Here is a 25,704-nt window from a genome sequence, read left to right as displayed (position 1 = left end):
GGCTTTCTCTGGCGTCACTAGTTGGATGCGGGTTCCACACGGGGAATCGCTGTCACGCGTGTGGGAGCAGGGCATGCCTCGGTTTTGTCCCCGCGTTCCGGAGCCCCCCGGGGGCGGCGGGGAGTGCGCCGGTCCCCGGCGGGGCGGGGCGGCGGGCGGGGGCGGGCCGCCTTCCCGGCACCGGCGGCGGGAGCCGCCGCCTGGGAGCTCCGCCCCGGGCCGCGCCGCTGCCTGCTGAGCGCTCCCGGGAAGCGATACTTAAAACAGCCCGGAGAAGATGTGAGGAGCAGAAGGAGCTGCGGGGTGGGACGGGCGGTGGGTCAGCTACCGCGGGGCGGGCTGGGCGGCGGGGAGCCCGGCTGCCGCTGCCCGCAGCGCCGGGGCTCGGCGCCGGCTGCTCCCTCCCTCCCGCGCCGCCGGCTCTGGGGAACCCCGAGGGCAACTGGAGAAGCCGCCCGCGACGGGCGACCTGGGACGCAGGCGTTTCGGCACGTTTAAGGTGGAAATACTGGCGTGCGAGCGGCCGGCTGCGGCAGCCAGTTAATTTTATTTTTTTGTTTTTTTTCCCCCACCGGAAAGCTAATCTTGTTTTGGAGGTGCCCTTAAATTGGGTCAAAACGCAGGAATCCGACTCGAGGGGAGCCAAAGGCGGTAGGTTTCAGCGGGGGAGCGCTGCGGGGGGAGCTGGGGCAGAGTTGCCAGGCGGTGTGTCCGTCAGGGTTTGTTTGCAGTTCTTGTTGTTAGGTTTTGTGTTTGGGCTGTTGCTTTTAGTTTTTTTTTTTTATTCTTATTATTTATTTTGGGCCACTAGACTTGCCTTCTTCAGCGAAGGAAAAGGAGGTGTGGTTCGCGTGAGAGGGCTAGTACTTGGGGACTGAAATCTCCCCCTGGGAGATCTTCCTCTGTTGAAATATATCGTGCAAATAAATATAGCATTGCTCTTGGTGATTGTTGAAGTCGTTTCTAAATAATAGCGAGGGATTGGGGATGTTGAAATGCTGAAATAGAAATGCCAACAAATTCCGATACTCTTCGTTCCCTCCGCTTTCTATGTTCAGAGTTGTTGGGGGATTCGACTGTATGTAGTAAGGCAGTTCTTTAACAATAGCAGCAAAACTTAAATGATAATCAAATGAGTCATAACAATGTTGAAATAGCATTAAAGATATGGCTGAAAACGACCAGCAGCTATTTAGCTCCTTGGCACAGAAGGAGCCCTTGAGCCCTGGGAGATCTTCTCGCGTATTGCAGGGGTTGTTAAACCTGGGCATCCGATTCCTCTCGGAGTTGAGGATTCATAAACCTTTTAAGTTACTTGAAGGTTCAAGGTACCCTTGGTGGTTCAGAAAGAGAATTGCCTGGTATGTCTTTGGAAGAATAACAGAGATACCAATAATTTTGGAGTTTGTTTTAACCGGCAAACAAATATACCGGTTGCTTTAATCTAAAAATGGGAAACTGGAGAGGTACAATGTCCGTCCTTTTTCCTGGCAATCCTGACGTGCTGTTTCCCAGGGTAATGCAAAAACCTTACAAATGAATGTTCCAAAATAAGGAAGACTCGGTGGGAAATATTCCAGAGCAAATCATCAGTAGTAAGAAATTATTGCCAAATTTTATCTGTTTTCTGGGATTTCATTTTGTAATGAGGAGTTACTTTGCTTGGAATGTATTTATCCAGGAAATAGTACTTAATGTGCTCCACTGTAAGCTTTGAGGCTACGTGCGAGGAGATTGAAGAGGGTTTAATTAAATGTAATCAAATGTTACAAGATTCCTGATTAAAAGGTGTAGAACTTGCTTTCTGGTGACGTGCGAGACATACTATTTATTTGCACTTTAGAGAAAAATTATTTTTCATCTTACAAATAATTGATTATTTCCCCCCCCCCCCCCCCCCGTTCCTGAGTAACTAGCACCCTTTTGTTTTCGTCACCGGCCGGTGTTAATTCTTGTTGACTGGCCTAGCGAGAGGTGAACGAGCTTGGTGTGTCACAGCAGGGTGACAGAGTGCAGCCTGCGCGTCTGAGTCAGAGCGTGAGAGCGTGTGGGCATGTGAGAATGGCTGTGTGTGAAGTGGGAGTGTCTGGACATGTACGAGACTGTCAGCGTTGGATGCGTAGCAGGAGGAACAGGGTGTAAGCACTTGAATTCCTGTGTCTAAAAAACCAAGCATTAAATCCTGGCCGCTGTTGAAATCAGCGTGAAGTTCGTTGAAGCGAAGCCAGCAGTTTGCCGGCAGTGCTGCTGGGTGGCTGTGTGAGATTGTCTGAGGGAAGGTGTGTCTGAACGGAATGGGTATGTGTACATCTGCCCCTTTCCCTGGTGGAAGAAGAAATGGTGCGTGAACATTTAAAGTGCGGTGGGAACGTTCAGGGCTGCGTGTCTGCTAATGCTGCTTTCGGGTCTGGGTGTGAGCGAGGCGTAAAAATGAACGCTGTGGTGTTCACTTTTGTGGAATATAATGAACTGAAGTGCTGTTTAATAATAAACTTCATCACGAGGAGGAGGGCATCAGACCATCCCCCTCTCCGGCCCCCCCTCTGGGGACTGTGTGTGCGTGCCTGAGCGTCTCTGAGATCTCATGTGTGAGAAGACGATGAGTGTGCGTTTGGGATTAATTAGCCTGAGTTTAGCTGGTTTCATGCTTTACGTGCCTAGGGGCTACCCACAGTCACAGAGAGGGGAGGAGTTTGCTGTTGCTGGCTCAAAATCCTCTCCAGGGGTGATCTTGTTCGTGTCAACCATGAGCAATTAGAGAGATTAACTGTCTTGTTTTCCTTTCTGCCCTAGATTGATTCTTGTGAGGCTCTGGGACGTTTGAAAGTGATTTGGAGAGAGCAAAGTCTGTGTCTGATGGACACCGAACCGAAGCCAGCGTGTGTTGTGCAGCAGGCTCAGTGCCCAGGAATGAAGTGCCCTCCTTCAGAGGACTTTCCTCCTCAGATAAGACTGTCTGAAAAGATACCACCAGTGAAGCCTTGCTTCAAGAAGAAGCAGCAAGTGCAGAAGAGACTGGACACAGAAGCTCTCCGGGCTTTGCGGCCAATCTTCACCAGTTTGCTGGGAGCTGGGACCTTGGATAGGGTCTTTGTGCCCCGAGGCCAAGGTGGCAGTCATAGTGATTTATGTGAACCTGCTGTGAAAAAGACTCTGGACCTCGGTGCTTCTTGCCCCCAACCGGAAAGTAGTGTGACTGTGCTGATGCCAACAGCTCCAGATGTGCAGAGTCAGTTGCCAGTAGCTCATCCTTCTTCCGGGCAACCTGAGCAGGATGTCCAACCAGGAGAGCAAGCCTTCTCGCCAGAAACTACTCCTGGAACTGCTGCTGATAATAGTAACGAATCGTTCCAGGATCATCCTTTGCACCCAACTGCTAGTGATGGTGCAGCTTGTCCTTTGTTCCCAGACAAGATTCTGGAAAGCTACACATCTGGCTTATTCCAAGAGAACAGCTGTCCGATGCAATACAATTTGAACCCAAGCAATAAATTTAGTGCTGGGATATTCCAGGATAAAAGTGAAGAAGCTTCTCTTGACCTAGTGTTTGAGCTCTTGAACCAGCTGCAATATCACACCCATCAGGAAGACGGAATAGAAATCTGTGTGGATTTTCTCCAGGGCACTTGTGTTTATGGCAGTGATTGTCCCAAACATCACACAGTCTTGCCGTATCATTGGCAAGTGAGAAGGACAGCAACCCAGAGTTGGCAAAGCGTGACCAATGATGCCCAGGAGCATCTGGAAAGACTCTACTGCAACCCTGACAATGACAGGATCAAAGTGAAGTATCGGTAGGTAACTGAATTTACTCCCTGACTAGCAAGGGTGCTTAACCGAGCAGCGGTGCAGAAATATATAACAGAATGCACGTTCTTTTTTCCTGATGTTTTGTATACACGTGTTTTACAAACCCGGTGATGATGTTACCTAACAAGTTTTCCACAACAGAAAATTGTTGCGCACCTATTAAAACTACTGGTTATCATCTGGAAATTATTCTTTGAAGCTGAAGGACTTTGAATTGTGTGAAATAAGAAGACTTCAGTTCTGTAGAAATTGAGAGTTGACAGAGGCTGTTGTGTACCTTTGTATTTGTTCTTGACGTTTCTAATTACCCTCTTCTCTGTATCAGAGAAAGTGGCAGCATGAATGAGCCTTTACCACGGTTGAAACGGGAATGATACAGCAGTTGCCTTCTGTCACTCTGAATCCAGGCTGACTGTATGCACTCCAAGCACAGTTTTCATAACTACGTCATAAGGAACTAAAATCAGACAGGTGCTCTGTTAAGTCTCCTGACTGGAAATTTCATTTGGTAATAATATATGGTGATGTTTCAGCTAATTCACTATGAACAGCCTGAACAATACCTTCAGAAATGCTGAGCATCTGTTTAAGCTGTCATCTAAAAATGTTAAACCATTTATTAGAAATTATAATTTCCTTTATACATAGTAGTGTTTATCTACTCATTTTCTGAAATTAGAATTCAGCTTTTCAGTTTTGCTTGTTATGTTGTCAATTTAGGCTTGATCCTGCACCCTTAGATCTGAACCAGAATTTCTTCAACTTTTATAACACAGCTTCCATTTTGAGTAGTAGTGGGGAGTGCTGATGATTACAAGTTCATCAGATCTATATAGTCCATGCTCTTAGGAATGCAGGGTGTAGACTCTGTTTCTTTTTTTTTTTTTTTCTGGAGGAAGCATACAATGCAACTTTCTCACACCTTATCTGCCCTGCCGTAATCTGTAAGCCCGGTGCAACTCGTTCTAGTCATAGTCAGTTCAAAGCAACACTTCTGTAGTTGCGTAGTAAAAACTTCAAATTGCCTTTCCCATCTGAGTCCTTGTGGATTTGTTCTCGCTGCCTCTTCTTCCTTCCACTTCCTGAAGAAGTATATCCCTTCTTCCTTAATGATTTCATTTTCATTTACTATGCTGAGATTTCTCATTAAAATAAAAAAAAAAATCTTGTAACGGCATGGCAGATAAAATTTGCCGTATTTTACAACAGAGAAACTTCCATTTTTCCAAGTTTTAAAAATGATTTCTGAAAACAAAACAGCAAATGTAGAAAAAAGACAAGCCCATGCAAGTAATTAAAATTTAATCTGTGCAAATGAGCAAGTTTTCTTTTTAAAGCCTGTATCACAGAATCCATTGCTACAGACATGCTGTACATGTTCTAAATAATGGCGTTAAGAATGATTAATTTTAAAAGAAACAGTGCTTCATAATTGCTTAGTCATCCCCAGCCTGTAAAATCGGCTGAATAGCATTGTCCGTCTTTACACTTACTTTGCAGGTTTCCAGTCTGGTGGGTATTTTGGTCTCTTGGTACACAGAGTTTCTGTCTGTCTGAACTGGTCAGGGAGAAACTTACTGGCTGTGTTGCCAGACGCATGATGTTCTGTTACCACGAATGAAGTCAGAGAAGCAGTGTCATCTCGGAAAACCCAGGTGCCCAAGAACCAGGTGCTCCGCTGCTGGTTCTCCAGGCAGCGTGAAACTCTGCTGTCAAAGTGGAGGCAGAGTCTTTGAATACAAACTAGACTTCCATTTCATTGAGTTGAACTGGCTACCCAGTGCGTGTCTGCCTAACTGTTCTTCAGGTAAAAGTAGTCTACTGAGACTAAAGTTATTTTAAAAAAGCAGTATTTTCTAACTAAATTCTGTTTCTAGCTGATAAATCTGTAGCCTGTACTTTTCTTCCTTCTCTTAAAAAACATTCTTTGCTTCAGTCGGTGCTACAAAATCATGCCCCAATGCAGGATTGGATGGCTGTTGTTAATTTATGATATCCACTTACAGTGACAAATTGGCAAGTTCTGTAACCCTTGTATGTATTTCATCCCTTGGAAGAGCTTCATGTTTGTGGATAAGTATCAGTGAGAACCTAGGAGTGAAACTTTTTTAAGACTAGAGCTTCTGATTTCAAACATTGAAACTAATATGCATTCAAACTTAGACTTCACGTGGTTTTGGATTAGATTTTGAAGTGGGGGGTAAATGTTTTACTGTGTATCATCGCTAGTTTCTTCTTATGCAACATCAGCTGGTATCAGAAGAACCTGCTAAACCCTTAGATGTGGACTGCTTGGACTCGGCGTGACTCTTCCTGGAGTTCACGGGTGGTCACTGCAGCCTGGCTTCCCTTTCGCTCCCAGGCGATGTTGTGTCTCCTGGCAACGAGATGCAGATCGCAGTGTGGTGAACCTTGCTGAGAGGCTCGCAAACATGCTAGAACAGCTCATCGTTCACATGGTTACCGCATTATTTGGCTAAAGCTATTAATCTCTTGTGGTCAGACTAGCTTTACAGGCCTATCTATACAGATTGCATACAACAAGAAAATGCCTGCTCAGCAGTTTGCATGTCCAAGAAAGGCCATGCAGAAGCCCGCCTGACAACCAGTGGGTGGTAGTTGTTTATCCTCCTTTGTTTTAAACACAGTTTATATGGCACAGTAAGTAATCACTGCAGTCTGCATGCATAATATTGCCATTGTGTGCTGCTCCAAGACTGTTGGGCCTATCAAGAAAGTGTTGGGCTATTGGCTCAATTAGAGAATAAGGTCTAAATTAAAATGTGATGTTTTTCAAGTTGCTATTTATATAAATCTTTCTTCATCTCAATGTTATTCAGTTACTTCTTTGTGATACGACTACCTCAGATATTCCTTGCAGTTTGTCCTCAAACTGAATATAAAACTTTATCATAAATCGTTCATGTATTTGCTTTCTATCACAAGAAATTGTTTATATATTTGCTTTTCTATCAGAAGTCTGTCAAGAATTTAGAGCCAAATACCAAGCTCTCTAAACAAATGGGGAAATAAGCAGGTTAAAATACTGAGAAGCACTCAGTTTTCTTCATACATGTGAGGGAGGCCCTGGAGAAGTTCCAGCTTGCAGCTAAGTATTTCAGAGCGCAACGCCAAGTGCTGCTTTCCAACGTGAGAGTACCCAAGCCGGGGTATTTTAAGATGCTCTTCAGTAAGGGGAAATACTTGGCTGCTGAACTGAGCACGTTTTCCCCACATGCACACCTGTCCAATTATGCACATGCTGCTTTTCAAAATAAGCAACATCATTACGGATTACACGAGGATTTGTTTAAAACCACTCTGCAGTTCCTGACCCCTCAGTTCCTGCTCTCTGGCTGAAAATTCCACCCCTTCTCTTGGCAAAGAGACGTCCCTGTGTGCCATGGGAACTGCCACGTCAGTCCAGCTACGTGTGCCCTGGCATATCCCAACTCCTGTGAAACAACACCTTCGCACAGTTGCTTTGATTTCTCCCCCTCCCCAACCCCCCCGTAATTTCTGTAAGTTTTATGAAATGGCTCCTTCTAGCTAGAAGAGAAAGGCCAAAATGAAACGGCTCCAGTCAGGGAGGAGCAGGTGGACCTCCAGTGGCACATGTTCTGCCCGGGAGCAGTTGGCTACTCGGTGTACGTGCATGGCTCTGGGATGAAGTCAGAGTAAATACTGTGTGCTCCCCAGTGGGTTGTCAGTGGGCACATGGAGACACCTGGGAAAGAATGGTAAGGACAAAAATAAATGTAAAGGAAACTAGTTTTCCTTTGTTCTTGCGTTCGTGGGATAACTTGTTTCTCTGACGCTGTTAGAATATGCTTATGTGATTTGAAAATCATCTAGAGCATAGTGGAAACGTTTCAGTTGTTCAGGGACTTGCAGAAGTCATCTGACCAACTGAATAGTTAAATTTAGGAAGTTATCTTTCTGATCTGCACAGCTGCCACAGCGTATGAGATAACTCATGTGTTATTGATCACACCGGAGATGAGAAAACAGCTGAAATTCACTGTGCCTGGTGATTTTGTGTGTGGTGTTTCTTGAATGTACACTGCTGAATGGTTTTGAACTTCTTTTAATTCCTTGCTAGAAGGAATGCAAGACAGAGACTCGAAATAAAAAGCATGTGAAGTGATTTTGGAAGTGTTTGCCTTCTGCTTTATAATGGTAGGCTTCAATGAATTCCTATTTGCTCCACTTTATGGTATCATTTACATATGAAACAAAACTAATTGGCTTGTAGCTACGCAAATCTGGGGAAGTTAGCAGTGTTACGCTGAGCCGCTGGAGGAATCGGCAGTCGCTCGTATAGCCCTTTTCTCGTTTCACGTCAATAAACAGATTACGGTTTTGGAAACAGCTGTCACCTGGCTGCAGGTTGAGGTCAGTCTGTTCCCTGTGTACTTAGGGTAATAAAACAGTCCTTTCTGAAACAAAGATTTATGATTGGTGAAAGGGATTGCTCAGAAGAGTTGCTTAGAAGTAGTCCAGGAGGCCCGGTGGTGTAGCGTTGTCTGCCTGCCCGTTTCTGTAAGGATGAGGAACAGAAAGAGTCTGTTACAGTTATTTGCTTAGCAAGAGCAGCGATCGTGAAGTTCCTTCATAGTTGGTACATGCGTTTGTTGAAATGGGCAGGGGTTGGAGCCGAGTGATAATTGCAAAATTTGGTACTCATAGTCAATGTGTAAAGGAGTCCTTTTTTTTTTTTTTCTGTAAGCTGCATGTGGAGGGTGTGACATTAAACACTGGATGGAACATTCAGAAACTGAAACACCCAGAACTGGTGGTCGCTAGTAAGTGTTAGACTTGTATACGACCATCTTATGTAAAGCATTGATGAAATTGTTCATTATTTATCATAAATCTCGGACGTCTTTTAAGCCCTGAGATTGGATAGAATTCTAAAAAAAAAAGAAGCAGGCCTGTGTGCAGAACGTTTTTGAAAAAATGGGGCTTTGAAGGTGGGGCTGCATCTAAGTGCTTTAGAAAATGTTCTTATTGCAGCCTTGTGAAAGCAAATGCCTCCCTCAAGATTTGAAAACCTCTTCCTATATCGGCTCTGTTGCTGCTCAGAGCTGTGCTCGTGCTGTCTCTAAAACATCTGCTGATATAAAAATTAAAGTTAACAAACAAAACTCTCTGCAAAACATCTCCTCCAGTCTGGGCAGGAGACCTTTGAAACCAGCAATCTACCTCAGACAAGGACATCCATGTTTATCCTCTACTGCAAACAGAAGATGTAACTTGGATTTGAATTATGAAATATGGTACATGCAGTAATCCTTGGAAGATCTGAATGTGTTTGACATCCTCATTACTACAGATTTTTAGAACTTAGCAGTATTTCACACCAAAGGACCACTTTAACCCAGTACCTCATGTTCAAAAGTGGCCAACAGTGGGTTTCTTGGGAAGAGCTGAGCAGAACATACTTCTCAGTACAGTCTCTTATCTTCCAGCAGTCATGCCTCAATGATTTCCGGATCCAGAGATGGTATCTGTGTGTGAGAGCGAGCTTGATAGAGATTCCACCCCCCCCGCCCTGTAAAGGGCCAGGGCCAGGTTTTCATCTGAGCTGTGCGTACAGCTGGACCAGCATCCCAGTAGTTGGTTCAGATTTACAAACATGCAAGTCAGGCTAGACCCTCTCACTGTGAAAATTACGGAAGATTGCTTTTTCAAGCAGTCCCAGTCACCACTTGTAAAGGCAGGAGAACCTGCCTTTCCAACTTTTCAAAAAATAAATATAGGAAAAGCAGTAAAGCTACTATTAGATTGATAGATGTATTTCTTTTTTTCTCTGATGATGGAGCCTTTTAAGTGTAGAGGTAAATCTTTCCGTAGCACCTTTCTCTTTTCTGAGCCTTTCTCACTGTACACCTCCTGCGTGGCTTACAGTCACAGCAGAGAGAACACGATGAGGGAACAAATTAAGTAAAATATGAAACTAATTTCCTGCCGTGTCACCTGCTGCCCCTCTTTTCAGTTTAAAAATGATGAGATACTGATAAGATCAAGACTGCGGGATCGTGTTTACTGGCTTGTTTTTGTTCTTGCCCTGGTGCAAAGTATTGCTTCTGTGAGGAAAGGTTCCTGTTTTCCCTTCACGTTCCTTAGAGCAACAAGCTAGGATTTGGTGGCATTTTTATTGCGGTGTTGTGAAGAGCTGTCTGATGAATGTCCCTTCAGGAGCGGTACCCGGGCCCGTGCTGTTACTGCCTACGGAATCAGCGCTGGTTTTGACGGGAGCAAGTTTTGGCTGTTGTTGTCTAAGAGCTGGTGTTCCTATTCCAGTACCTTTGCTTAAAAAGAAAGATTTTATTAAGAGGATATACTTTAAGTGAAGTTCAGTTTCATACAGGGGGGTTTAAACACTTGGTCTTTCACCCAAAACTTACACAGACTGCAACTTCAAACAACTGTTTGCTACAAATAAGATGAAGTATTTCCAATTTTGGGTCACCATAAAGTGTAAAAGCCTGACTTCTGTCTCCTACGGTAGCCGAGTTCGATTTGACTAATCTTTCAACCTTAAGTACAAAAGATTTTCGTACCTGTTTGGATCTTTTAAGCTCACTTGTTCCCCTGAGGGGCTTTCAGGTGGTTGCTATTGCAGAGAGGAACTGGTTTAGTCATAGAGAGAAAATCAACAGTTTCATCACCTAAGTGGTATTTAACTCTTAGTCTTGCTTTGTATCACAGCTGTTCTGATGGGAACCGAGTTTCATTTCCTGTACAGACCTTTGTTGATCGCTAGGTTTCTTTTTTTTTTTTTTTCCTGAACTCTGTTTGCGGTAAGACTCATGACATATAACTAAACTTAGGAGAAGAGTTCGAAACCACATGCGTTTTCATAGCATTTACAAAAAATAATTCTCCTAGTCATCTATTTCTACATAACACCTAGCGAACATTTGTCTTACTGAATGGAAAGAGCACAGAAGAGTCACACGTTAGACTGCAGTTCTTCGGAAGAATGCAAGGAAGAGTGAGCCCAAATATCCTTATTTTAGTGAGCTACATTAATCTTGCAAAAGACTTCAATGTTGTAACTTGCTAGTAGAGGTACCTACTCAGTTCAACGTCCTGATGAGATTATGCCTTTGTGTTTTTTTTAATATAGTTAGGGTACAGAGAAAAAGTAACTTACTTGGGGAACCAGGTTCTGCTATTGGGAGCACTTGTGCAATTTTGTTTTGAATCGTGCTGCTGTACAGCACCGAGTTTGAGGTCGCGTGCTGTATTCTTAAAAGAGTTGCTTATTTTTTCAGTGCAAATAATTCCATTGAACTGCTTTATTTTATAAATAGAGACAGTCATTTGGTTAGTCGGTGAAGAGAAGTTCTCAAGAAATCTCTCTTCCCACCTTTGTCGCAGATTCTGTGTGGGACTTTGGAGCCTGTTTTAGTCTCTCTCTACATCGGTCTTTCCCCAGGGAAAACGGGGATAGCAATTTTCTACTTCAGAAGCAAGATGAGGCGAAGTTTGCAGAGAGGTTTATTTCTGTAGAAAAAGACAGCATTGCTTTTATTACTGGTTTCGAGCCGTACTGAAGGCTGTTCCTGCTGCATGATACAAAGAGGCAGTGGGAGTAACACTTTGCCCCACCAAGGTATTTGAATAGATTTCCTGCTTTCCCAAAGGTCTGTCAGCCTGTAGCCTTCATCACCTCCTTGCTGCTCTTCTCCAGACTGATATTTCCAGATAGAGACTTCAAAGTCCATGAGTAGATTATTTTTTTAATCATGATAGCTACAAAACTCTCCTTTTCCGTAACACAAACTGTCCAAGAAAAGTACAAAGAGCGATGGATCCCACTCCCAGAGCTCGTCTTCTGGAGACGGAGCAGAGGAGGCGTTGGAATGGGTTCGTTTCACCCCTGTGCACAAGAAAGGATTTTAATAGCTGGTTTTGTGTGTGTGTGTTCTGCCTCTGTCATCATCGTCGTACCCAAGGGTTTCATCGCCATTGTATGTGAGCATCTCCTGGGGGTGCAGTTAGCCGTGCAATCACGTGTCCCTCGTGTTACGTGTTCTCTCATGCTCCCTTCAGGGCACAAAACAGGCCATGTGTGCCTTGCCGGCTCGTTGCTGGTTTTTCCCTCTCCCAATCTATATGTTATCCTTAATCTGTACGTTATGGAGGATACCCTTTACTTTATAGTGCACGCTGTACCTCAGAAATAGTAAATCATTACACTGTACGGAAGATAAAGCGATGTTACGCTAAAGAACATAGCAGACGCAACCTTGAGCGTCTCGCATTCTTACTGTTCTTGAACCCTAAATTTGGAGTCTTTCGCCTATATTTAGGCCTCGGGCAGTTGAGAGGTACAGTTGTCGCATTTGCTTCCGTCACTGGTGTCTTAAAGCTGAAGCCAGGAAGGTAATCACGCAGTCACTTGCTGTAATTGTGACTCATTTTTTTTGACGGCTTTGCATTATGTAAGCTGGTAATAGGCTTTTTAATACACAGAGGAAGTGCTTTAACTGAAGAGCTGTTATTAAACAACTTTGCTAAATATATTTTAGGAGCTTAAAAGCCAGTAAATGTTGCAATTTGGAAAAGTTAATACTTCTGAATGGAGAAATGCACTGTTAAAGAATGTAAATGAGCATTGGAGTAGTATATATTTCATGTAAATCAAGTTTTTTTGCAAAAGAGTATCTTTCCTTATGCCCAGTGTTATAATTAGGAAAAAAAATCTGGTAGGCTTTTGGGCACACAGTGTGTTTTTTCAGATGTAGTCACTTAAATAAATGCATCTGTCTAAAAATTTAAGCTGTATACAATAATGCAGTGTTACTCCAAATAATTTATTGTTAGGTAGTGTGGAGTTTGAAAGTTTTAAGTATTTAGGGGAAAAGTAAAACACCGTTGTGTAGATTTCGGGGTGTTTATATATTTTGGTCACTTAATTTTCATTGCAATTAATGAGAAGTATCATTCTAAATACTTTATTAACTTGAAAAATAAGAATACCATTTTTAAAGCATCCCTAATTTAACAGAAGTTTGAGTTTCAGGAAAATTCAGCTGTGTCACATCCTGAAACTGCTGAACCTTTCCCCATTCGCAGCTAAGGGAAACGGATAGAGGATACCATACCAAGAAATATCTCGACCACGTTTTTTCTTCAAGAAATAATTAGAGTGTGCTTTTTTGGGTTCTGAGCTGCAGCTCTTACTCTGAGAGAAACTGTGAAGTAAACCCAGGTAGAAACAGCCAAGAGCTGGTGTCCCCATCTTTAATTGCAGAGCAAGGGGTTTGTGTGAAACAAGCTGAAAGCCAGTGCCCGGTGCCGGCGAGCTTTGAGAGCTCCAGAAGGTGGGTCGTCAGGAACGCCGTGACCTTTACAGACAGACGAACTGAGCAGTTCTATTTAGGAATGAGAAAACAAGAACACTTAGTGTGTTGTATCATACGTAGACTTTCCAGAAGAATGTTTGACCGGGTGGTAATCGGCTGTTTCGGTGCTTGATGCCTGGGTTCTTGTTACAGCGATTGTAAGTCAACGAGCAATGACCATCCTGTCCTTCTCGGTTTGCTTACAGGGGAGAGGAATCTGATAAAGAAGGCGGCAGGGGCAGTGAGCTACAAAAATGTAAAAAATTCCAAATAGCAGACAATCATTACGTTTTTCAGTACCGAGAAATCATTTGGCACGTTGTATACAGGTTTCGCAGAAAAATGTTTAGCTTTCAGAGAAGCTATTTTCACTGCAAGCTGTCCTTAGCTGCCAGCCTTAAAAATCTTAAAACAGAGTCCTATGAGATACGTAGATGCATACTTAGCTGTGCACAGATTTTGTTTCTTGTAGGAAAAAACTTAGTGCAATTTGTTCTAGTGGCATTGTACGTGAAGTTTTCGTGCTGTCGTAGCACTACTAGAAGCAAGCCATGCAAAACCCTGCAGCTCCCCACCTGCTTTGCCGTTAAACCACGTCTGCACACAAATACCCTTTTTTGCATATGCCCTGTCAGCCCGGAGTTTTAGGAGTTCATCCTGAAGATCTGCTTGCTCTGCAATAAAAGCATGAGGAAAAGTAGTCTCATACTGCGTTCATCTCAGAAAGTGTTTTTCCTTCCAGAGGGTCACTCCCGTTGCATTGCTTCGATGCTCCTCGCTTTGCTACGGAGCTGTGTGTGTCTGTTGGAGACTGTATTTCATCAGAGTTAAGCCCGTGTTAGAAATACGCAAGTCATGTATCAGAAGCCAGCCACGTTTCCAGTGCCTGTGGAATTTGTTTTCCAGTCTTCAAAATTTTACAGACCTTTAACTTTTTAGGATATTAACCAGTATGTGATTACTTTTAGAAGGGTTCAGCATGCTAGTGGATAATCTTTCTCATGTTTAGCGAGTATGTAGATTTTCAGATTCTCTTTACTTTGCGCTGCGTTAGCATAGAACTGCTGCAGATATTTCACTGTAACACATGCAACATACAAAGTTATAATAAAATGAAATAATTCTCTGGGTTATACCACCTTTAAAAGAAAATAATTTACTCCTAAAGAAAAAGTTTTCCGTTTCTTTGCACTTCCTTGGACGTCACAGATCTTTGGAGTAGGGAGAACTGTGTTATGGCATTTGACTTGAAAAGAGATCGAAGTGAGAACGAATGCTCAAATTGTGAGGTTCTGTGTCGAGCAATATCTTTTTGGGTATTTGTTTCATACAATATGCAGCACAGTATCTGGAAGTCTTGATTGAGCACTTGGATTTGTAGGTGCAGCATAACCCCAAAACAGTGAGTCCAACTCCTCACTCCAAAAGGATAATACAAACAATATAAATCTTTAAACGTGCCATTCTCAAAAATGGCAGCTTTATTAGGCACTGAAATTCAGAACTGTAAGACTATGTTTTGATAAGAAAAAGCAAATGTCCCCAAAGCATCATTAAAAATATATTTATGAAGAAATCAACTCAAAAAATCATGCTTATGGTGCTGCCTGCAAATACTACAAATAATAACACAGCTTGGTGTTTCAGAGAGATGATTTCCTCATGATTTCACACATTGTTTTCAAATAAAGTAGATTGTAGCTTGTTGTTATGGAACAAAATGACTACGTACCAGGAAGGTGGGGTGATCTGATACCAGGGTTTTTTTCACTCCAGAAAGTGTGTGTATTTTTTTAAGCCCTGTGATTACTTTAGTCCCTTTGTACCGGTCATTTATTTTGGTTAGTGCTAGTTCTCCTTCTGACTAGATCTGTCGTGCAGTGCTGGCGTTGACGTTTATCTTGTCGTGCTGTTGTTACAGGCGTTTTCTCGAGTCGCGTGGGCGCCCGCGCACCACGCACCGATGCAGCGGGCTGTGGAATGTCAGCTTTAATTAGTATCTCCAGCTTCTCGCGGTGGGCCACGGCTTGGGTGGGAAGACACGGGTTATTAGAACGCACCTCCTACGCAGAATAGCTGGTTTCCTCCTGTACTCGTGTTCTAACCGTAGTGATTTTGCATGCGGTTGACGCAAGTAGGGGACACGCTGTTAAACCTTCTATGGATTTGGTGCGATATGCCGTCTTGACAAAACTTGCATCTTAATTGGAGCGGTTCTGTGACAGTTTTTAGAGAACCGTGTGCAGGGAACGGGCAAGTGCTCCTTTTCGGTAGGTTCTCGGCGCGAAGGGGGAGAACGCGGGCTGGAGCCGTTCCTCCCGCAGGCGGGTCCCCGAAAGCAGTCGTGCTGGCCGGGGCCTGGCCTTGGGGTGCAGGGGGAGTTGCAAAAAGAATGATTTGTGTGTCCAAAGAACTTCAAAAGTAGCTCATGGAGTTGTGTTTTTAAGACATTTGATTTGACGTTCGGGACTATTCCATATCTTTTCTTAAAGTCTATACAAAAGCTGATGCGAGACAAAGAGAGCAATCGAAATGCACCCAAACAGCAGTGGATCAGGTCCCCTGACGGTGAGCCTGTCGGAGCAGACGCCATGTCCTTTTGTCTACGCCAGGAAAGCGCTTAGTGCTTCAAACCGCGCTTAGCGCTTCAAACCGCGCTTAGCCCTTCACGGACCCAAATGCAATCAAGTGATGCTGATAAACGCTAAGAACAGCTACACACCTGTACCTCCTGCTGAGGAATGAAGCCGCATTCCAGCTGATCATCAATTTTTAAAGTGGGAACTCTTCAGTAGTTCTCTGTGAAAGTAGTACAATAAAACTCTTCAGCAACTGTACCAGTAAGAGTGAAATAGCTAGCAAAATTGCAGCCATTCTCAAGCAAATCTGTGTTCAGAAGATCACGGAGGTGTTTAGAATAGCTGTCACTCAATGTGGCAAATTTCATACACAGTACTTTGATCTCTATGGTATTAATGTGCCAAAGTTTTAAAAATAAACTGTAGATTTCAAGTATCGGCTTGATCCATGTTTACTGTTAAGAATTCAAAGGCAATATTATATGTAGTCTCAAAAGCTGCATTTCCAGTTGCCAGAGATTAGTAAGTGTTAATGAGTAACAGTAAGCTGACAACCTGTAAAGAGATTATCAAAGTGGAAAACTAATTATATAAACAGCATTATTTTGGAAATATGTTAATCCCAGTTCTAAAAAAATTACTTTTGTAGGGAATGAATATTACTGTCATTTCTTCCAATTTCTATGAATTTAAGTTCTTGATTGCTAATAAACCAGTGATTGTCTGATGATCAGCAGAGCTTTAGAACTCCATGCTTTACTTGAGAATTTTCATTAATTTGATGTCTCCCTCTTAACGCTGACTAATGAAACAGCGTTAGAAACTGTTGCTGAGGCATTCCACAGCACTGTTAAACATGACTTTGTGAAGCGTAGAAGAAATGCACTTTTATTTTCTCCTTTAGATAGCGCGTATACTCTGGTGGTTAGGCTGTAGCCCTCTGTTGTTGTTAGGTCCTTTTGAAAGCGCCAGTCCCTTTGTGTAAAGTTGCATGCTAGTGTTGATTTTCGTAGCAGCAATATAGCTCCTCCAGAAAAGGCAGTATTCCTCAGTGTAGGCTCCAAAATTGTGAAAGGTTTCCTTTTCGTATCATGCTAGTTCTCTTCTGCTGCATGTGATGAAAGATACTCGAAGTCTCTGGTGGGTTGGCAGCAGATGCTCCTCATCTGGAGCCATTTACATTTTCTTTTCTTCCCTGAAGCACTAACTTTGACGAGAATAACCTTTTGAATAGTATGTGGCTGCTTCGTCAAAATACAGTTGTGCGATGTGTTTACTTAGCATGCTCAAAATGTCAGGGATACGTGTATTGATTTTTGTACCATTTATGCATACTGAATAAATACCACGGGCTTAGGAGGACTGCTGCGTTTGGGTTTTTGTCCTTCTGTGCTGAAGACCATGTTTTTTCCGCCATTGCCCCCGAGACTTTTGAAGAGTTACTTTGCCCTTGCAGCTCTTCAGCGTCCTACTCTACACACTTGTCTCTGTGTTGTGCCCACTTAAAGCTCGTGGGACATCCCCATGGTCATGGGGGTTGTGTGACATGAGCACAGCCGGACCAAGGGTATCTCTGAAGAGGGCTATGCCAACTGCGGTTCTGACTGGTTTGTTATCTCTGAATGATCTTTTTAATGAAGTACAAAAGGTGAGAATTGTTTGTTTTTCTTGTTCTTTCCAGGGGACATGAGTTTTGGGTGGATTTGAATGTTATGAAATTATATGAAACTGTTGAGTTCGACCAAATGCGGCGGCTGTCCACACCTTCCTGCCCCAGCTCCAGCTCCAACTACTACACTGTCTGGAAATACTTCTGCAGGGACCACTTTGGCTGGAGAGAGTACTCTGAGGTATTTAACATGTTCCAGAATCCTACTTTTGGGTTGTAACCCAAAACTCTATGTACAGTAAATACTATACGCTATATATACATTTTCAGTCTGTGTTCCCTTCCAACATTCAGGAAAGTTACTTAGAGTTGTTGTTGAGGAAGATAATCGAGAAGGTCAGTGTTGAACTGAAAAAGCAATAGAGAACTCTGCTTTGCTGGACTGGACCTTGAATTACGCCTGAAAACATTGGAAATACAGAAGCTGACCAGGTTGTCAAATTTGAGAGCAGACTGGCCCATGTCAGTACCAAGAAAGTCCTTTCTAATCCCTACAAATCTGGTTTTAAGATAAGGGGACAGCTTTCTGCAGCTTTTTTAACACCACAGCCAGTTCGCTCTGCAGTTTTTAATTGATTTGTCTGTCCCCAAAGACACTGCAACGCAGGTCGTGAGCCTCCAGAGTCCCTGGACGCGGCCCTTTGCCGTCTCGTAGGCTGCACTGTACACCGCTGCAGCTGGACGGTGCCACAGCTGCCAGCGCCCACGTCTGAGGGATCTTTTCCTAAATCTCTAGTTTAAATCTATTCACCAATGGTCTGTGCACACTCGTGCCAGTGTCACCATTGCCCTTTGGTCTTTAACAGCCACAGTTTTCCGTATCAGGGTTTAAATAGGCCTTCTCTCTTTCAACTCTTTAACCCCAGTGATGGTCACAGAAGTCACATCCACTGTCAAACAGTATTGAGCTAGACAAAACCACACCAAAACCAGAATACTGTTTCTATTCACGTCATTCAAGTAAGCTCTCTGGTAAGCTTTTTAAATACCTGTGGTAGTTAAGAGCTCATCTTTGGCTGGCCAGGGCTGTACGTAATATTTTGAATAAAATCTTATCAGTGTCTTACAGTTTCGGCAGTACCTTAAATACCTCCCCCGTTGTAAACTAGATCATGTTTTGTCTTTTTCATGCGTCATGCTGACTTTCTAAGTGTGGTAGGAAGCTTAAGGCGGAGTGCTGTATACAGTCTGGGGCTTTGCAAATGAAAAAAAAAGGACTGGAGAGAGTCTGGAAGTAAGAACCACAAATAAGAAGTAGTTTAGGATGTTTGACCTGCGAGGAGAAGTTAAAATAACTGGCTTTCTCTAGCGTAGAAAAGAAAAAAAAATATGAAAATATATTAATATATAAAAGACTGTTCTACAGCACACTTCTGCTTTTCACCTTCAGTGGGCAAAGACAAAAAATAAGTGATTTGTGGCAAGGGAGTTTTAGGATAGATACTGGGAATAACATGGAATGTGGAAAAATACGATAGCACCAGCACCAATTATGTAGGAAAGTTGTAAAACCTGCCTTGTTGGCAGATCTTACGAACAGGTAACGGAACATTTTTCAGCGGTTGAAATGCACTTGTGCCTCAGAGCAGGGGAAAGAGAGGAGAGGGGGAGGGAGTAGAGAGAGGGATTCTTTGAGGTCCCTGGCAAAAATACTCATTTTTGAATATGTAATTTATCATGTGTATGTTTTTGTTTCCTTCATTTTCTTGAAACAGCCAGTTGTAAGACTGATAGAAGAAGCCAGCTGCCGGGGTCTGAAAGAGGTTCGGTTTGTCACCTGGCATAATCAGTATATCTTAAACATCAAAGATGGATTCCAGCAAAATGCGTGTTTCAGAAGAGAAATCAAGAGGAGACCCCTCCTTCGCTCGTGCGTCGTGCTGATGCCGTTTTTACAGTATGTATCCCAGCAAAATGGAAACTTTGCATTTGTTTTCCATGGTGGTCTGTCCGTGAGAATTGTATTCCTTAAGATGTGACAAGGAAATAGGCATTGCTGGGTAGAAAAATCAGAAGTGATAATGAAAAGTCTCGGTCATGTTGGCAGCTCTCGGTTGCTGCCTTTCAAGATAAATATTATCTGAGGAAGTCCTTACTGCTAGGCTCTGTTTGTTATCTAAGGGTAATGATGTACCTTGTGGATCTCGGAACATCAGAAGCACAGATGTACTTCAAGTTTGCCAAAGTATCGTCCAGCTTTCAGCATCTCACCGGCTGTAGTGATCGCCGGGCTGTCAGTTCTAGGTCCCATAAAATGAGCATTCAAAAACATTTTATAATTTTCCAGCGCAATTAAAGCATGCCTTGTTTTTATTGTCATCTCAACTGGGGGTGAACACGCTCGCCCATCAAAGGCAGAGTGAGGAAAGTGTTGCACTGTAGTCATTTTTGATTACAACTCATAAAAACGCCATTTTTGTGATCTCACCAGCACAGCTGGAAACATTATTGTCAGAGTTCAGTAGTTAGGAACATATTGTCCTGTTAGCGGAGGGGTGGAAGTCGTTAGTCTGACTGGCAGCTTGGCATGCTGGGCCAGTCAAAGGAGCTTTAACTGCTGCAGTAGGGCTAGAACGCTCGTTAGCCTGCAGAGTCATTACCACATCTAATTGCAAGGTGAACGTGAATTTGGTCAGAGCCTCAAAACACGTGGTTGTTAGAAACGTTTTTAGATACGTTTTACAGGAAGGAAACTCAAAATTATTAAAGAGATACTGGGAGGACGCGGGTAAAAAGGCCAAGCGTGGACTTTCTGGTTATAGCAATTCTGATTATCATCTTAATGAAAAATAAGGATTTTGGGTATTGTCCTGATGTTTTGCTGCCAGTGACTATTTTACTACAGTGTAAGTCTGTAATTTTGACATATGCTAAAATTATGCAATTCCCACTAATTTTAGTGGACCTTTGAGGGCTCTGCGCTCATGAGGGCTTCACCATAACTATCCATGCCAGCTACCAAGTCTATACTAAGCTCTGAAATTTCTGTTGTTCTGTAGTAGACCCTATTCTTACCTTCTTTATCTAAAGACCTTTTAATGCTTGCTTAAAAATCTACCAATTCTTAGCAAGGAACAAAAGAGTATTTAAAATATTTACAGGAACTATTCTTAAGAAGTCAGTATTTGCCTCCACTTATCACACAATGCTACCTGAGGTTTTTTATTTCCCTCCCCTCCCATCTACTTAAATCTGTTATAAAATTGGGAAAGAATTCTTGAATAGAAACTGTGGGAAGTGGGTGATGATAGTGGTTGACAAATGTTGACTTTTTAATGGCTTCCCTTGTATAATAAATGCTGACAAATAATGTACACTAGTGGGAAGAAATGAACAAAGTACACCAGAGGATTGCAGTACTTTTATTGTGTTTGATGTCTTACTCATTAATCCGTAGCTCACTGTTAATCTGTGCTTGGTCTTCCAGTCCAGGTGTGAGTGAAGGAGGCTCTACAGTAATATTTTTTTACTCGTTGACTTTAGCAGGGAAAAAAATAAATTAAATGCACATGTAATGTTGCTGACTGCTATTTTAATAATCACTCTTCTGGGTTTCTGTTAAACTATTAATAAACAGAAGAATTTTGAGTTGAGTCAACTTCATGCAAATAAAGTGAGCTCTCTTTTTAGCTTTGAACAGCAGGCGAAAGCCACATGAACATTTTTTTAAAGAATATGTCTGCTCTGAAAAGTGTGAGTGCTGTGACAGTTTACTGTCTTTCTGATCCAAATCAAACGTATCAATTTAAAAATAGACTTTTTTTTCCCCCCAACTTTTTTTCTAGACCTGAAAAGCTCAAGCTGCAATTAGAAAATCACACTAAATTATTTCTGGGTCACACAAAAAAATCACACACGGTTCTTTCAGGCTCATATATCACTAGCAGTAAATATTCTGAAAGGCAACCTTAATTGACATTTCTGTAGGTATGATGTGAATAGCAGTATAATTCTTATTTCTCTAGGTAATTATGTTGGCTCTGCAGAGAAAAGCAGGCTAACGAGCAGGGACAATCAGCAGTTGCTCTGTGATTGTGTTTCGGTGTACCTTGAGAACAGACTGGCTGGGTGCAGAAGTCACGGTTACGCGCCTTTTCAGGCAGCATCATGCCTGAACAAAAGAAGATTGATTCCTGAAGAGTCACTCTGGAGAAAATAGCTTTGCCTTCAGCAAAGCTTTGAGAGGTTGTTTGTTCTACAGTAAACTTTCTTTTTACAAAGACGGCGTAGGGAATCGAGTTTGCCTGTCGCTCCTGTGTGCGAAATGCAACTGTGTGTATGTGGGGAGGCAAGATTTGGCCTTGGATGTTGTCAAACCTCAGCTTGCCCAAGAGGAATACGCAAAGGATTTACTTTCCCCATTTCCTCCTAGTCAGAACAGGTTTTCTCCTTATGCTTTGGCAGTGATGTGCTACCAGAACACCAGGGACTGAGAAATTTCATGAACTTTAATCTTCATTAAACTTTAATTTAATGAAATTTAATTTAAGGTCATCTGTCGGGTTTAGAGACAAGATTCACCTTGTCTTTCCAGCCAGACAGGGGATACCTCTGACTTCGTAGTCTTTCCTAACAAGGGCTGCCTATTTCTGAGTGCACCGTACCTGTTTGCATTCATTGCTGGTTGGTTCTGGAGTCAATAGCAGCTTTTCCTATAGAAATACCATCGTAACATACTCACCTGGTGAAATTTTTAGTTCCATATATTCTTGCAACAGAAAAAGAACCTCAGCAGCTTGCAGGAGCTGAAGAGCTGTGTACTTAGAATGTGAAAACCAGAGCCTGAACCTAAAAGCTTTACATGTTCCAAGTATTTTCATTGACGTAAGTGGGAGAACTCCAATAAGTAAGGATTATTCGGCCGAGTAAGGCGTGCTTGTTTGGATTATAATCAGGTGAACATAAGCCACAAATGACACACTGTTTATCTAAATTTAGCCGCTTCAAGAGTGTGAAAAATTCTGCAGAGGTGCAGGTATTTATTAAGAACAAAGTCTTGCCACGCCACAGTTGGCATCCGTAACTGGATTTTACTGGCGGCCGTTCTTTTTCTAGCATCCGTGCTGCTTTCCTGCCGCGGCCGTTACAGGCTGCAGCTCCCCTCCTTCACCCCTTCCTGACTCCTACCTGGCAGCATTCCCAAGAGGAGGGGCTGGTCTTTCGCATGAAAATAAGCAACTGCAAGTGCAAATCTACATCTGGCCTGGGCAAATGAAAATTGAGAGAGCCTTCCTCAGCACGATACTGGGTGGTACTGAAAATATAGCGTCTCCTCTTCTACCTAACGCAGTCAAATGTCTGCAAGTTTGGCCTATAAAATGTTATTATAGAATCATAGAACAGTTTGGGTTGGAAGGGACCTTTGGGTTGTTGGTTGGGGTTATTCATTATTCATACTGTACAAGGAAGTGTATGTTTCTACTCCTTGTGTTCTTAAGGAAATTAGGTCAAGTGTTGCCACGTTATCGGTCTTTTCTTATTCTGTATGTTAAAATCACTACTAGTTTATAGCTAACATACAAAATAATTTTATTTGGTAGTATTCTGCCTTGTCTGTAGTTTATAACCCCACTCCAGAGTGTGAATAATGACGATACTAGGCTTTTAAACACCACCAAGCAGTAAGATTGACCTATGTGGAACAGCATCCCTGAAAATCAAGATTTTTGTTTTGAGTTTGTATGGATGGTGGAGTTATTAAAACAGCAGAAATAGCTGGCATGTTTGTTTTAAACAAGCACTAAAGATACGTAAATTGTTAGGGAACTGAAGAGCAGCAATTGCTTAATTGCTAAGCAACAGGGCGAGAGGAAATGGCCTCAAGTTGCGCCAGGGCAGGGTTAGATTAGATATTAGGAACAATTTCTTTACGGAGAGAGTGGTCAAGCATTGGAACAGGCTGCCCAGGGAGGTGGTGGAGTCACCATCCCTGGAGATGTTCAAAAAACGTGTGGACATGGCACTTCAGGACATGGTTCAGTGGGCATGGTGGGGTTGGGTTGACGGTTGGACTTGACGATCTTAAAGGTCTTTTCCAACCCTAATGATTCTATACGTTGGTGATGAAATAGATGTGATGCAAAGCTCTTCTGTTTGAGAATGTTTAAGCACAACTTTTTTTCTCTTTCCCCAACTAGGACCTTAGGTGGCAATTCTCCAGTACCCTCTCCTTCAGCTGAACCGGCTTCCTCACATGTCTTATCTCCAGCTGCTGTTACCTCTCCAAACTTCTATCCTGAAACCTGGATTAGTATGGATCCATCTCAGGACTTCATCCAAGTGCCTGTTCTGAAGGAAGATAAAAGCTATAGAACCATTTATAACCTGTTTCACAAGACTGTGCCAGAGACCAAATATAAAATTTTGAAAATTCTGAGAGTGCAGAATCAGTTTCTTTGGGAGAAATATAAAAGGTAAGATAATGCAAATACCATTCTTTTACAATAGTGGAAAAATACCTTAAAGTATGTAATTTGGGCTGCAAAATATAAACTGATCATTAAGTACAATATATAAACTCCTGATTTTCTGAAGAAAAGGAGCATCTTCAGTTGAACAACTTTATCTGAAAAATATCTTACTCTGAAATTTCCTGTGTAAGAAGTTTAATATTCTGTCTACTCATAACTTCTGTAAATGTATCTTCACAGAAACCTCAAAATAAATCTAGGCTATCTGGTGGAAAAATCTTTCAGTTCACTTCCTCCGAACTAGGAGGAATTGTTTTCATCAAATAATCTCTATATTGAAGGTAGCCGTCAGTGCCTTGGTTCCCCAGAACATGGTGGCCCAGGGTCTTACAGCGGTCTCACAAAGGCGAAATCCTACTTCAGGCAGTCCCTTCAAACCAGAGGTGTTGTGTCTGAAAGTTACCGTCCATTGACCACTTCCCAGCTGATAGGAAATTAGATTTGTGGATTCTGTCTCCCTTCTCCAGAAATGCAGAGTCTCGGGAGAAGTCGAGGGCTAGGCTGTGTGAGCAGAGACTGCCTTTCTTACAGTCTTCATGCCAGCGGAGAGCATCCTTGCCCACCCTGTCTCTCAGTAATTCCTCTCTTCTCCTGAAGCTAGAGTGGGCTTTAATCTTTGCACAGCCCTTGTTTTCACCTTCTGCACCCAAGGTGAAATACAGACAGAGATAAGCAGGCATTTCTCTGCCTCCAGCAGTATCAGCTCAGGTCCTTTAAAACGTACTTACTTCACACAAAAGCTTCATTTGAAAGTGGAAGACCCATTCTTCTATCTGTACAGAAATGTTTTCCTATCTCCTCTTACAGGTCTACTATTCCAGAGGATAATACTGATACTTCAAGAGCTGTAGTGAAAACTGCTTTTCCCTTGCAGATCTGCCATGAATACTCATCTTCGCTTTTCCGTTTTCTGTTCCAGGAAAAAGGAATATATGTCAAAAAAGATGACTGGGCTTGACAGGATAATGAACGAAAGGCATTTGTTCCATGGCACCTCCCAGGACGTGGTGGATGGAATCTGCAAGCACAACTTCGACCCGCGCGTCTGTGGGAAGCACGCCACCATGTTTGGACAGGGCAGTTACTTTGCCAGAAAGGCGAGCTATTCCCATAACTTTTCCAAAAGGTCACCCAAAGGAGTTCATTACATGTTCCTGGCCAAAGTGCTGACAGGAAGGTACACGGTGGGTAACCACACCATGAGGAGACCGCCACCGGTGAACCCCGGCAGCATTACCAGCGACCTCTACGACTCCTGTGTGGACAATTACTTTGAGCCTCAGATTTTTGTCATTTTTAATGATGATCAGAGCTACCCTTATTTTATTATCCAATATGAAGAACTTAGCCACACTGTCTCCATTTGAAAACCTGTGCTGCTAAATTATTCATTTTAATAAACTCTCTTATCTGGCATTGGTAGCAGTTTTTGTGGGGGAAAAAAAATGTGGACATTGCAAAACTGATTAAATTACTTGCTTGGAAGGAACTAAATCTCAAAAGATAGAAAAGATCTGAAGTGACCAATTGTGCACTTGCTGTTTGATTATGTATGTGCAAATTGTAAATATTTTTCCATTGTTTATAGTTGAAAATCTGTGCCTTTTGTTATAAAACACTGTTTATTTATGTTAGTAAATATTCATGTTTAAAAATACGTGCGTGTGTATAATTTCAGTTGTGTTCTGCACATACTAGAGCCGCTAGAAAATTGCTTATGCCCCGGCCTCGAAACCTTACCGATGGCCATTTCTAGATAATCAGAACCAGATAATTTTCATCCCAAGTATATTAAATAAGAGATTCTCCCAACCGCT

At 42.6% G+C, this 25,704-nt stretch overlaps 1 protein-coding gene across 1 annotated transcript; it reads left to right on the top strand.

Moving 5' to 3' along the window:
- Positions 1–2,817: 2,817 nt before the first annotated feature.
- TIPARP (TCDD inducible poly(ADP-ribose) polymerase) lies at positions 2,818–25,438 on the top strand. The gene is made up of 5 exons (XM_082003796.1): positions 2,818–3,794; positions 17,430–17,598; positions 19,133–19,314; positions 23,555–23,830; positions 24,807–25,438. Exons 1-5 carry the CDS (start codon positions 2,857–2,859, stop codon positions 25,252–25,254), a joined length of 2,013 nt encoding a protein of 670 aa, XP_081859922.1. The 5' UTR covers positions 2,818–2,856; the 3' UTR covers positions 25,255–25,438.
- The last annotated feature ends 266 nt before the right edge of the window (positions 25,439–25,704 follow it).

Source organism: Phaethon aethereus (genome assembly GCF_964289735.1).
Source record: "Phaethon aethereus genome assembly, chromosome: 9".
In the NCBI taxonomy this organism is placed as follows: Eukaryota; Metazoa; Chordata; class Aves; order Phaethontiformes; family Phaethontidae; genus Phaethon; species Phaethon aethereus.
Note: the sequence above shows the minus strand (reverse complement) of the source record. Positions and strands in the feature narration are given on the sequence as shown.

What these genes read in the sequence shown, in the direction of transcription:
- TIPARP (XM_082003796.1), top strand. Translation starts at nt 2,857, where the DNA reads ATGGACACCGAACCGAAGCCAGCGTGTGTTGTGCAGCAGGCTCAGTGC. An exon ending in AGGATCAAAGTGAAGTATCG is followed by an intron (nt 3,795 to 17,429) that starts GTAGGTAACTGA and finishes TGTTCTTTCCAG; the next exon opens with GGGACATGAGTTTTGGGTGG. An exon ending in GTGCTGATGCCGTTTTTACA is followed by an intron (nt 19,315 to 23,554) that starts GTATGTATCCCA and finishes TTCCCCAACTAG; the next exon opens with GACCTTAGGTGGCAATTCTC.